The following is a 13,916-nucleotide window of genomic DNA, read 5'->3' on the forward strand; positions in this document are numbered from 1 at the left end:
GGGGGATGGCGGCGGCGCGGAGGATGGCGGCGGTGCGGGCACTGCTGGTGCTGGGTGAGTGCGGGCCGGGACAGCCGCCGCAGCCTGCCCCGGGCAGGGAGTGCGGGTCCCGGTGGCGGGGCGGGGGCGGCGGAGCTTCGCGCCTCCGCTCGAGTCTGGGCCGCGCCGGGGCCGGCGGGCGGGGGTCCACGGCCGGCCCCGGGGGTGAAGGTGGAGCGGCCGTGTCCGGGGCCGAGCCTCCGGTGGTCCGCGCTCCCCCGGCTTCCCGTGAGCCCGGCGGCGATGGGGCCCGCTCGTCCCGCCGGACTCGGGCGCGGAGCAGGGGCTGCGTGAGGCCCCATCTGTTCCCCGCTCCGGGCCGGCCGCGCCCCCGCCCCGCGCAGCCCCGCTGTGCTGCGGGAGCCGCCGGGGCGCCTCGCCCGGCTCTCCTTCCCCGGCGTGCGCCGGCTCGCCCTGCCCGCCCGCCCGCTCCGAGAGGGGAGCGTCGTGCCGAAATCCACAGGGATGCAAATACGCCAGACATTTGCCGTCCGGGAGACGGCGAACAGGCGCCCCCGGAGCAGCGCGCTCCGGGGAGGGCTCCAGGAGACCCCGGGAGCGGGGCTTGGCTCCCACCCGCGCCCCTGCGGCCCCGTGGGCAGGGTTGACACCGGGAAGGCTGCGCGGAGCAGCGCGTGGTTTTTCCTATGAATTCTGGTCAGATCAGAGCCTGGAGGAAAAACAGTGGGCACGCGGTGAGTTGCCCCCCGTGGAGATTGACCTCCCGGCCGCTGAGGGGTTTTTGTCCCTTGCGGAGCGCATCTGGATGAGCCCTCTGCCCCGCCCCCCGTGCCGCTCTGCCTGCCCGTTCCGAGCTCCACGGCCCCTTGGCTTTCCTGGCTGCTGCTTTTTCATACAGTTCAGCTGCGGGGCCTGAGCTCTCCTTCTCTCGCTCTGCTCTCTGGAGTTTCTCGCCACTGACCTCCGAGCACCATTTTCCTTGTCTGAGGAGCCCAAGGTCTTGGCTGTGCGTGAGAGCCACAGGGGCTGTGAGCTGTCTTCCAGCCCTGCTTTGAAGGGTCCCACGGCTGCCCCATGGCACATCACCTCGTTTCTTCACTTAGGAACCCTGTCAGTAGCTGTTTACAGTCCCTTCTGTCTCACCGTGCATAGTTGTAGAGTGTGCTTTGCAGCTTGTGCTGTAAAATCAAGGGCAATCTTAGTTTAGCACCTGGGTGGAATACTGCCTTTGAGGGAAAGATATCTACTGGGCTGCTGCCCGCCCATATCTGGAGCAGTGGCTGAGCCCTGCTGCCAGGCGGCAAGTATTGTCCAATTTACAGCTGATAAGCACGAAAAGCAGCACTTACTTAGCTGATTAGCACCGTGATTGCCATCCGCCTTGGCAGCCTTCTGGGAAGGCTCTTTCTGGCGAGGAAGTGCGTGCTTAAAAGTCGTAGGGCCCTTTGGACCTGCTGCAGCATTCCGTATGTGCCAGGAGGCCACCACTGGCAGCTGGGATGTGCAAACCTGCGTGTGGGGGCTGCGTGTTGCCTTTCCTGCCACTCTGCAGTCACTGGAGTTTCTGTACTGCTGCAATCACGTACACTCCTCCTTGTTTCTCTTGCTGAGCAGGATGGCATCCTACAGCACTGGGGTCAACATGCAGCTGTCCAGCTCGCAGACACTGTAAAAAATCTCAGGCGCCATCAGCGTAGCCAAAATGTGCAGTTTGATGTCTTAGCTTTTACAGGCTGGTGGTAAGTTTTGTAGGCTGCAGGGCATTATCTCTCTGCCTGGGGATGGTGTTTGGAAAGAGCACTGGAGAAAGACCTGGGAGGTGTGGAGTATCCGTGGCTCACGCCGGTCCTTTGCTATGTATGTGTTCCAGAAGTGCTCGGTGCCTGGACTGCTGCTCCCTCTTCCTCCACTTCCATTGTTCAGTGAAGCTGTGATCTTTCTGGCAGTGGCACTGCAGCATGCCAGATGTGTGCTGACTTCTGCTGGAACATGTGGTTGAAATGCTAGCAGAGGAAATATTTGCTGAGTCAACTTTCCTTTAAAGCAGAAAAAAAAAACCCAAAACCAAAAGGTCTTATTTTGTTCTGGAAATGCCTCCATGTCCTGTGTTGAGCTGTGTGTTTCTGTATGGCAGTGCTTCTCTCACACTTCCTAGCAAGCCTGGTCTTAAAGAAGAAAATTTATGAAAACAGGAATGATCTGATCCCCCTTGGGACTTGGCTGTGTTCAGACAGTGCAGGCTGGAACCTCGAAGTGGCAGGAGCTTCAAAGGCATGGCAACTCCATAGTTGTGGCCATAGGCACTTCTTTGCACCGTGGGCTCCAGAACCACTGGGAACTGGCACTGGTCAGGGGGCTGTTGTGTTTAAAGATCCCTTAAAGATGTGTTCTGATCTCTTAATTGACCTGGAATGAGACCATCTTCTAAATGCAGATGTTTAAACTGCAGCAAGCACCTGTGTTCAGTTGTGTGCTGGGTGATGAATGTTCTTGCTGACTGGCAACGTGTTTCTTCCCATCCTGAATCCCTCTTGTTCAAGGGAGGTGAGGGGATGGCAGCTCACATCTGCTAATTGCTCAGATGGTAGGTCTCACGTCGTTTGGCCAAAGGCTGGTTCATGCTGGATCCAAGCAGATAGGCATGTGTCCTGTGAAGGCAGGCTGCTCTTCCTCTAAAGACCATGGAGCCCAAAGGGAATGGAGGGAAGAAGGTAGGAAAGGGGTAGGAAGAGAACAGCCTCACCTTGAGGCAGTGGACAAGAACATAAGGGCCAGTTTGGCTGTAAGTGATAAGGCACTTCAAAAGGATCTGAAGGCTGTGGGGTCTGGTTACAGGTATTTACTAGAGGATCTCTACACTAATATTTTTCTTGCATTCATTTCAATTCATCTGCTATTTAAGTTGCAAAGATCAAAGCTGTATTCCAGCAAGCACACGTGGACTAAAGTAAATAGCAGGACCTAGTACACCTCTTCCCAGTGAATAAACACTCTTTCCTCTCTGAACATTTTCAAGCATACCTCTCAGGCCTGGAATGCAAAATATTTCACATTAGCAGTGGGTGTTTCCACTGCTTTCGATATTTGGGAGCTTGGAACAAATGCTTATTTAGAAGTGGACAGACCTGGGTACAAACATGCTCTTTGTGAAGGCAGTTGCCGCTGTGGTGTTTGGAGGGAAATTCCCCTGAGATTTTAGGACATGCAATTGTTTGTCCAGACCCCAAGGAACAGTTCTCATTCTCCTAACATGAAGTGTCGGTCTCAGGAGCTGGGACAGGCAGCTCTTTGGAGGCCTGGAGGGCAGCGAGACTAGCAAGAGGCTTGGCAGATGCACAGGAACATTCTTCTTGATGAGGTTTAGGTTGCGCAGGGTGTTAGCTTTGGGTTTGGTGGGGTTTGCAAAGGCTGTGAACCAGCACAGTGGATTTTGCTGTGTAAGGGAAAGAGGCAGCCCCACCTTTGGCATGGCAGTACCTGCTGGAGAAGGCTGATAATGTCTGAGGTGGGAGAAGGGCAACTGTAGTGTCTTCCACCTTCATAAGAAATGAACTGTGTCTGTGAGAAGAGGAGGAAGAGAGATGGAGAAATGATAATTTGACAGTTGGTAACATGTTGCTTCCTGGGCTCAGTGTGTTGCAGCATGGCAGAGGTGCCAAGGTGGGTGGGGTGATTCCATGTCTTGCTCCTTGCCTGGAAGATATTGGGAGGTGGCATCCCAGAGCTACTTAAAAATACTTTCAGTCTGTTGGAAGAGCAGATGTTGTATTGCACAGAAGGGTTAAAGGGCTGTGCTGTGCCTGCAGCATACCTTGTGTGCTGCCTTGCCTGAAAAAAGCAATCACACTGCTAGACACAGAAGGATTTGTTCTCTGGGGGAGACCTGATGAGGAAGGGGTGGGGATGCTGCAGGTTTTCAGGCTTTTCATGTGGCTGCTGCTGGAGCAGTGGCCATTTCCTGGGCTTTGTCATGGTTTGGAGGCTCTGCACATGGGTCACGTCTTGTTCCTCATGTCCATGTGAGCTTTCAGCGGTCCAAAAATGTTGGGCTCTGGTTTCTAAGGAGGTTGTTCAGAGGGAGTTGCTAGTAAGGTGAGGGGCCCTGGGGTCTTCTAGAAACTTTTTTGCTTGCTTTCTAATGCTGACACCACTGAACCACAGCATATGGAAGCAAGCACAGAGATTTTTGATTCTGGGGGAGGTGGCCTGCTCAGAGTCCTGCACTTCCACCTCCTTCATCCTACCAGACCCTGTCAGGATCTGCTGTGCTGTGTTGATGAGCTGCCAGCTTTCTCCTTTTTCTTGCCTATCACAGTGGCTGCTTTCCTGCACTGCTGTTGGGTGTTGCAGGAAGGAGCAGTGTCAGGTCCCCTCTGAAGTCACACAGGACCAGCAAATCCACCTTTGCATTGCAATGGGAACTGTTGACTTTGCCATTTGGTTTAGAGTGGACAGCTGGTGTGCCTAAAAAAGGACCAGACTGAAGGAAGGATCATCTTTGTGGAGAAGACCATCTCCTGTTTCCGTCTTCCTGTGCCTTCTGAATATATCGCTGTGCAAGCAGTAAGGGAGGAAAAGAGGCTTGCAAGGCATATATGGATGTAGGTTGGTTTGGGACTAGACCAGAATCTTGCTTTGCAGGAGGGATGCAGGTGTCTGTAGTCTCAGGGAGTGAAGAGCTGGAAGAACAGTTGTTCAGGGTCTCTTCTGGAAATGGGTGAAGAAGAAGGGTGAAGGCTGACTGCAGTGAAGCTCCTGTGGGCTCTTGAGGCTGGAGGCATATTCAGTGTTTTAAGCAGCTGCAGCTCTCCAGCTTCAGGCTCCGGATCCAGGTGCTGCTTAAATAGAGGCTGAATAGGTTTGTCCAGCATTTCCTATTGTCTCTGCCTTCTTTGGCACGGATGAACACAGTGAGGATGAACCCATGCCACTCAGTCAAGGCAAGGACTCCATTTCTGGTCATTCCTTTGTTCCAGGGAAATAGTTGGCAGTAAGCACTGTTCTGTGTTTACCTGTGTCTCCTTTTAATCTGTGCAGCTCTTGCTGAGTAGCTGTGGAAGATCTTCAAGCCAAAACACAAGTGGTCTTTGTTTCAAAGCATCAATTTATGTTGGCAGCCAGGTCTGCAGTGCATGTGCTTTTCATTGACTGCTGCTTCGGCTCAGTTTCTCACTCTTGCCAGTTCTTTTTTAAACTTAATACAGAAATGTTTTTCCTGAGCTTAAAAGGCTGACCTGCACAGTACTTCTAGTCTTAACTTAAGCCTTGTCTTTTTCAGGGAAGCAGTGTCTGTCTGGTCACAGAATAGGCTGCTTACCTCTGCTTTGAGAGATGACTAATATGCGCTGTCTGATCAGCAAAGAGAGAGGCAAGGGGGGGACTTCAGAGTGGTTTGCAAGTTTCTGAAAGCCTGACCTGTGTGCCTGGGACGAGCAGTTTCGGTGTGCCTGCTCAGCTCTGACTTTTCCCAAGCTTGCTTGTCTTAGCAGTTTGGGAAAGTTGATGGGTGGGCGCTATTTTGATACTCTTTGCAGACTGTTACTGCCTGGGGCTGCTCCTTTTATTTGATCAGCTTTCAAAAATCCATCCTCTGTTCTCTAATTTTGACCTTCTGAAATTGTTCTGCAAGGGCCTCTTTTGAGAATGCATTCTAATCCTTAAAAATTTTAAGTGCCATCCAGGCAAAGCCTGTGTTGTAATTAAAACATTTCTGCTGCTACTGAAGAGATGAATGCTGAGGTGCTCAGGTGCCTCCAAGAGCAGAATGAAAACCGTCCGAGTCCAGTTGTGGAATTCAGGACGAACAGCGAGGAGCACTCATGAACTCCTGTCTCCCTGCACAGGGGCTGCACACAGATTGTGTGTCAGGAGGAGGCATGGCTGGTTTTAGGTGATGATTCCTCCTGTGAGATGGTGCTTGCCAGTGGGATACCAATGGCGTGTCTCCTCCTTGTCAAATTAGGCTCTGGCTCGAATGGAGCAGGGGGGGATTTTGGCACCTGTGAACTGGAGCGTGCACAGGGCCCCTGAGCGTACACGAATTGAATCCACCACTGTCAGGTGGTCTGCACCTCTGGGAGCTTGGGGTGGCTTGGATTGATGGTCGTATTGTGCAGGATGATGAATGAAGAAAACTGATACGAGCAGATTGCTGTCTGGAAGGTGGCGTGACACATTTGATTTCAGGGCGTGAGCCTTCCCTCTCTGGAAAAAAAGGTGTTTCAAGCTGGGAGAAAGCAATGACCTAGGGCTGCTGTGTGTGCTGGGAGCCGGTGTGGAAAGGGGCTGGGGTTTAAGTGAGTGAGGATTACAAGGCTCTTTGTATTTCAGCCCCTGGTTGACCTCTGTTCAGTTCCTGGGCGACTTCTGTCCCATAAGAGAGCAGCGTCTGTGAGAGCTGTGCTCAGACCTTGGTGCTAATGCCCAAGATGTTCGTAGCTCTAAGATGATAAGGCTCTAAGTTTTCCTCTCCTGTGATGCTGTTGTGAAACGAGCTTTGTCCCAGCAGCAGGATTTTACATTTTGATGCAGCTCAGGCCACCCTGAAGAGCAGCCAGAACTGCAGCCTCCTGCTGTCGATTTGGGCAGATGGGCAGGTTGGCTCTGTCCTCTGTCACTCCAGGAGAAAGCCAGACAGGTCTGTCCCCAGAGCCATGACATGTGGAGGCCAGGTCTCATTCTGGCTGCAGAGGGGAGGCTTGTGTGCCTCTGGGCAGCTCTGGGGTGGGGGCTGTCCTTTCTGTGAGTGATGCTGGCACAAGATAGGCATGGTATTGCTTAAGACCTGCTATAAACTCTCTCCTCCTTGCAGTTGCTCATTGGCTTCTTTGGGAGCACAAAGGAAGCCTTTGATTCAAACCATACAGTGGCTGTCCAAATGGTTAAGGGCAGGACAAGCTGCTGCTTGCAAGTGCCTTTATTGCTCCACTGCAGCGTGCCTTGGTGTGTGTCCTGGCTCTGCTGGGGCAGCCCGGCACTCCTGTGGCACGGAGCTGCTCTGTGCTGCTGACTCTGTTGGGGTCGCTGGCAGTGCCTGGATCACTGGGAAACGTTCATGGGAGAAAAGATTATGGATTTTGTCTTTCCTAGCAAAGACAAAGAGAGGGAGAATAAAGCCAGACAGTCTTGTAGGGTACCACAAAGGGCAGTGCATCCAGTTCTTCTTAGGCATTCATGGGAGCATAGATGGGTTTGTGCTGCTGAGGTCAAGTTATGCAATTACCTTTGCAGAGGGACCAACACCAAAAGTCTCTTTCAGCAAGAATTGTACAAATTGTTTTGGATGAAAAAAATCCAAAGCTTCTCATGAATTACTTGATGTCCTTTGTTCCTCTCCATCCATATGGCCTGCTGTAAACACCATGAGCCTGGCACACATCTGAGCACCTGGCAGGTGCTGTGGGACTGGCCAGTTCCTGGGCTGAGAGTCCTTCTGTAGCAGTGAGATCTTGTTCTGTGATCATTCTTTCCTCCAACTAGGTTCAAGCCGTTCTTTGTCCACCATATTCCATGTAAAAGCTGAGCGACAAAGGCAACACATCTGATATTTGTTTCATCTTCTGCGTTAATTCCTGCTGGCTCTCCCTACATGTTGTGTGTGAGTGGAGGATCTGCTTGCTGTGCCCTCGCCAGCACTGACACTCCTGTCCCTGTCCTGTCTCCATCTTGCTCCCTTTTTCTGGCTCAAATGCAACTGTTCCTTTTCCAGTTGTGCCTCCTATCTCCACCTCTTCCTGATTCCTCTTCTGTATCCAGACCTGCCATGGCACGCCACACGCCCCCTTCTCAGACTTTGCTGTTGCTTGGTTTCTCTCCAGTGCCTGCCTCTGGGCACTGCTGTTTTCCCAGGTGTGGCTGTGGCTTCCTCCTGCCATCTTGAGATTGCCTTTGTCTCCTTGAGCCCTGCCTCCAGTTCACAGCAGGTGATGAGAAATCAGAGCAGAGCTGGGGCAGGCGTCCTTTGTTCCTCTCCATCCATATGGCCTGCTGTAAACACCATGAGCCTGGCACACATCTGAGCACCTGGCAGGTGCTGTGGGACTGGCCAGTTCCTGGGCTGAGAGTCCTTCTGTAGCAGTGAGATCTTGTTCTGTGATCATTCTTTCCTCCAACTAGGTTCAAGCCGTTCTTTGTCCACCATATTCCATGTAAAAGCTGAGCGACAAAGGCAACACATCTGATATTTGTTTCATCTTCTGCGTTAATTCCTGCTGGCTCTCCCTACATGTTGTGTGTGAGTGGAGGATCTGCTTGCTGTGCCCTCGCCAGCACTGACACTCCTGTCCCTGTCTGTCTCCATCTTGCTGCCTTTTTTCTGGCTCAAATGCAACTGTTCCTTTTCCAGTTGTGCCTCCTATCTCCACCTCTTCCTGATTCCTCTTCTGTATCCAGACCTGCCATGGCACGCCACACGCCCCCTTCTCAGACTTTGCTGTTGCTTGGTTTCTCTCCAGTGCCTGCCTCTGGGCACTGCTGTTTTCCCAGGTGTGGCTGTGGCTTCCTCCTGCCATCTTGAGATTGCCTTTGTCTCCTTGAGCCCTGCCTCCAGTTCACAGCAGGTGATGAGAAATCAGAGCAGAGCTGGGGCAGGCGGCTGAGATGTTCAGGTGGACCTTGGAAATCAGGAGAATTTCTGGAGAAGGATTTTGCCACAAAGCTGAAAAGTCTCAAAGCCATGTGGCCTGAAGCAGAAAGCATTAATCTGAATGGTTAACATTTTGGCAAAGAAATAACAAAAGATTGTCATCCTGGGCATCCTTCACCATCGTGTTTTGTTTCTGTGGCCTTGCTGGGATTTTGGCCTGCCTCTCACTGGCTGGAGATGCATTCCTGCAGACAAAGGCTTGCCATGGGTTTGATGGAGCAATCCATTATACCTGGGTTGCTGAGTGGCCACACTGAGCAGCATCAGGTTCTCAGCACAGCTTTGTGCTCTCCAGGACCTGGTTGTTGAGTGTCTGTTGCCACTGTTTGTGTGCTTCCTTGCCATTTGGTTGCTTAGGGTGTCCAGGTACTCTTGTACTGGTGGCTTTGTGACTGTCCAGTAAGAACTATTTGTTCTGCAGATGTATTGGAAATCAGCTTTTCTGCTGCAGTGGAGAGAAGCACTTACATTTCAAGGAGATCTGGTTAGTTGGAATTTCTTTCTCAGTGAGTCTGTTATAGCTGAGTTTTTCTTTAATTTGACACGGGGGCTTTGCATTAGATTTATCTGTAGCAAACATTCTGCCTAGTTATCGATTTGTAAAATATTCCAGAAAGTGCCCTGCTGCATAGCCTTCCCACTCAGGGACTTTTTTCCATTTTTAGCTGAGATAATGTAGCAGTGTCTCATAGAGAAGCTACCTCTTAATTAATATTGCATGAGCAGAAGAAATATTAGCTTCTCCATCTGCTTTCCTATTTTTGTGGCTTTTAATATAGATTCATAAATGGCTTTAATGAAAATAAACAAGGAACTGTTCTTTTCTGTGCCCTCTTTGCTTTCAGAGGTGATACTGCAGGTCCGGCCTCCCTGGTGATGTTTTTCCCAGGAGGTGAGTCCTGGACAACAGCGCTTCCCTGCACAATCGTAAATGATGGTTGTGAAATGGGGCTGGTCTTCAGCTTTCTAGCAATGAAAAGAGGAGGATCTAGGAGAAATCTGCAGGCCTGTAGGACATAGCTGGAGACAGATATGGGGAGTTGTGGATGGTGCTTTGTAGCCAGAAAGAAGCCAGTGGCACACAGGTGGAAAATAGACGTGCAGTGCACAGCAGGCAGTGTTTATGAACCAGTGTTCCTGAAACACTCGTGAGGGTTGGCACAGAAATCCTGTGAACCCAGCAGGAAGCCCTGGGCAGCCAGTCCATCCTCCTGCAGCTTCAGAGGCAGCCAGAGGTCAAAACCCAACGTTGCAGAGTCTATTTCAGATGTCCCCTCACTGTCTTTTCACAGCAGTTTTTACTTTGCAGCACTGTGGTGGCTGCTAGGAAAAGTGATTTCCTCTCCTGGGAGCTTCTTTCCTTCCTATGGGAAGGGAACAACCAGGTTTTTACCTTTGGTAAACCAAATGGTGAAGAAGGATGCTCCAGAGATTCCCCTCGAGTGAGACCCACAACGCAGCTGTGCTCTCTGGGGAGCCCAGCAGTGGGATTGCCCCAGTCTGGTGTTGTCTGGTGGCATTTCCCAGCCTCCATGACTTCTCCTTGTTCCTGGGAAGGCAGAGTGGCTGGGTGCATGCTTGTGGGTGGGCTGTACAGAGGCAGCAGCAGGAAGGAGTACACAACTGAGTCCCTGCAGCAGTTGCCAGAGCATGGGTGTCGTTTTCAAGACCATGGCACTGGATGAACCATTTCTCCCATGAGCTGTAAGCTGTCTGGAGAGCTTGGCCAGCTGGATCTTCATGGCAAATCCATCTGAGTCTCTACAGGCATATAACTAAGGGAAACTTAGCTGTAAATATACTGACATGACCTGAAGAGAGATTTAAAATATTTATCCTAGAGCAGAGCTTGGGATATAAATAAGCTCCCTGTCTGTTTCCCTGCACGCAAGGCTCAGAAGTGCAGCTGTCCCTTTGTCCCCAGAAAGCAGTCTTGTTTGGGACCAGCAAGTTGCTTATGGGTGGGCTTGAAGTCCATACAGATGGTGTAAACACAGAACTGTCAGCAAAATGGAGAGGGTATTTGCAGTAGTGTAGATGGGAATTTTCGGCTGCAGCTTCTGTCCCCTCGTTGCTCCTGCAGCTGCTGGCTCTGCTCTGTAGCTCTCAGGGTGTTTGTGAGTTTGCTGCTGAGCCATGTCTTGGGGTGTGCTGGGTAAGGTTGTAACCCTCTCACTTGGCCCCCTGAGCAAGCAAGATTTGCAAGATGTCCAGACAAGCACACCCAGAGGGAAGCACAGGTTTGGGTGGTACTGGGGATGTTTTCTTCCTTCCAGTGGGTTTGGTGGCAGCGCCCAGAGAAACAGCTCACTCAGGCACTTCCAGTGGCAAACAAGCTTCATTCTCCAGCAGACAGTCCTGGGAGGGCAAGGAGGGCTTGCTGGCAGGAGTGCTGTGTGCCCAGTGCCGCCTTGGTGAGCTCGCTGCCTGGAGGGGAGCTGGCTCTGAGCAGCAGCCCTGTCCTGGTGCGTTGCTGCAGCAGCTGGCTTTGCTTGCAGGCCTCGTGTGCGTGCTGCTCCTCTTTGCTCTGCTTCCCTTGCCCTGGCCTCTTCCCACCCCCACCCCCTTTTGTCTTTACAGCCTGAGCTTCCATTCTCTGGAGCGGCTGGCTGGGGCTCCTGTTTGCTGAAGGGAAGTGCCAGACAGTTTTATGGAGCTTCTTCTGGCTTTTCCCCTCATCTGGAACGGTGTTTCAGCTGGAACAGGAATAACGCGGAGCCCTGGCCAGGAGCTCCATCCACACACGCACACACACACACACAGTGCTGTTATGGGGGAATCCCTCTTGGCTGGGCTTGGGATGGCAGGAACAACGTCAGCCTTTGGCCCTCAGCCTGAGTGCAAGGATGTGAAGATGGATTGGCAGGAACTGGTGTGACACCTGGAGCTGCTGGCCCCAGCTGCCCTGGGATGAGCTCTGAGCCACACGCACCCTGTGGGTGCAGCAGTGCAGCCTCACTGCCACTGCGCCTTGCCTCCAGCCCCGGGGCAAGGAGTGACAAGCAGCCCTGTCGCAGCTCTGCTCGGCTGGCAGGACCTGCCTGCCTGTCCAACACCACCTGGGCTCTCCTCTGCCAGCAGGAGTTTTGCTTAGTGAAGACATTTTCATTCTTACATGGCCCATGCTTAAATTGTGGGGGAAGCATCATCCTTCAAGGCCACTGCACAGGAAGCATGTGGCTCATCCTGGTTCCACTTGGCATCTTTCTACTGTCTTTCCTTTGGTGGGAGGAAAGTGCAATACCTCTGCTGTGCTGGCCAGAGAGCTTAGCCTTCAGATCCCTGTGGCTCCTGCCAGCAGCACACATCAGGTGTTTGTGAGGAAAGCGGGGAATTGCTCAAGGGCTGAGAGCAAGCCTGGCAGAGTTGATTGGCAAGAGCGGTGGGTGCAGCAAGTCTGTCAGTGGTGCTGAGTCGCCCTTGAAACATTTTCAGTGTTTCTCACTGGGGCTTGGCAGTGCAGCTGGCAGTGTCTGCTCAGGAGCTTTTGGCTGATGCCCCATAAAAGAGGGTTTCATTGAGCCAGCAGGATTCCCAGCTCCTGTGCTGGACTTGAGGCCTCATGTCTCACTTGTTCCTCTGTCCCTGTTTGTCTGCTGCAAAGGTGTTGGCCTGGGAGTCCCATGGCCACCACTGCCTGTGATGCCCAGCAAGCAGGTATGGGCCCACTCACTTTTCCATGGGCCAGGGGCCAAGTGGTGCTGCCAGCACCAGCTGTGCCCTGAGTGCTGGGGCAGGAGAAGCAGTGATCTGGCTGCTGTCTCTGCCCTGTTCTTCTCCCAGCTCCACTGCAGCGCTGTGCTCATGGCTTGGGCTGGTTCTCTGGGCTGGCTGCTCAGAAATGGTGTCTGGACTTCTCTTAAGGGCCTGGGACCACCCAGTGACCCGAAAGAATGGCATTCTTTCCGTGGTGCAGTGTCCTCTGGAGGTGCCTCCTCTTGCAGCAGGTGCCAGGAGCAGGGGCGCAGCAGAGCATGGCTCGGAGCGCTGTCAACGTGCTCCCAGGGCAGACAGGCAGCTCCTGCAGCTCCAAGGCCAGTTGTTCTGGTTCAGCAGCCCCAGCAGTTTCAGGGAGCCAAGGAGCTTGGCTACCATGGGGAGTTCCCTCTTTTGCTCCAGTTTTTTTCTGTTTGAGATGTTGGGAGAAACTGGTGCAAAGCTCAGCTCGCAGTTCATCCCAGACACATTCTCCGTAAAGACCACTAGAAAATCCCACAGCCTTGGGGACAAACTGTGCAACATGGAGTCTGCCCCACAAGATCAGGTCAGCCTGCAGTGGGGCTGACAGCAGTCCTGCTTGGCTTGGGAATAAGTAGGAACCTCCTGAAATACTCCCACTGCTCTGTGGCTGCAGAGTAGCACCCCAGTTTGTTGTTCTTCATTGCCAGAGTAGCAGCTGGTTCTTCCCTCACTCCCCACCCACCTGGCCCTGCCTTCAGAGGGTGTCATCACGTTCTGCCGCTTTGGAGCGGCTGCTGCCTGGCTTTGGGCACACAGGAAGGCAGGGTCTCTGCTACCTGCTGGTATAAAGGTTATGGCAGAGACAGGAAACTGAGCTTGGCATGGTCTTGGAAGAGGCAAGCCTGTGGGATGTGTCCCTGGGGAGAGGACTGGGATTCAGGTCTGGACTGGGGAAGTAGGAAGGGCAGCATGAGGAACAGGGAAGGCAGGGAAGTCCCAAACTAGTTTGAACTGGGCAAGTGGGTGAGGTCAGTGTCGGGATAGCCTCGCTATCCTGACACGTGCTGGCAGCTGTCAAGAGTCTGCAGCTGGTTCCCTGGGCTCAGTGTCCTTGTGCTGAGCCTTTTTGTCCGTTCTGATGGCCTTTTCTCCTGTAGCAGATGTGTGAGCAGCACCTGCCTGCCTTGGGATGGGGCTGTGTGCAGCAGTGCGCTCTCCCAGGGCCCAGCTGCACCCCAGCACATCACTGGCAGTGCTGCCTTAGTGTCTGCTCCAGCAGTTGGTTCAGTGGTCAAACACCAGTGGCTTTGTTCTGGTTCCTTGTGATAACTGCTCAGAAACTGGGCTTGGCCATTCCCATGTATGGGATCCTGGAAGGGTAGGAATACCCCACAGCTTGCAGTGTCTCTGAACAGTTTTTGGGAGGCTAATGGGAGTTGTGCTAAGTGGTTACTTTTTCCCTGTCCCTTTTGGGTTTTTTTTGGTTGTGTTGTGGTTTTGTTTTGTTTTAGTTTTGTTTTGGTTTTTTTTTTTTTTTTTTTTTTTTTTTTTTTTTTTTTTTTTTTTTCTTTTTTAAATTTTTTTTTTAGGG

The 13,916-nt window shown here is 52.5% G+C and overlaps 1 protein-coding gene across 2 annotated transcripts in view; it reads left to right on the forward strand.

The window, feature by feature from the left end:
* PTK7 (protein tyrosine kinase 7 (inactive)) overlaps window positions 1–13,916 on the forward strand; it is a 35,255-nt gene continuing 21,339 nt past the window's right edge. For both annotated transcript variants that reach the window (XM_041474535.1, XM_041474536.1), the window contains exon 1: window positions 1–54. In XM_041474535.1, coding sequence (XP_041330469.1) covers window positions 6–54 — 49 coding nt within the window. In that variant the 5' untranslated portion in view covers window positions 1–5. The remainder of the gene's footprint in view (window positions 55–13,916) is intronic.

Source organism: Pyrgilauda ruficollis, unplaced genomic scaffold (genome assembly GCF_017590135.1).
Source record: "Pyrgilauda ruficollis isolate IOZ18807 unplaced genomic scaffold, ASM1759013v1 scaffold328, whole genome shotgun sequence".
NCBI lineage: Eukaryota > Metazoa > Chordata > Aves > Passeriformes > Passeridae > Pyrgilauda > Pyrgilauda ruficollis.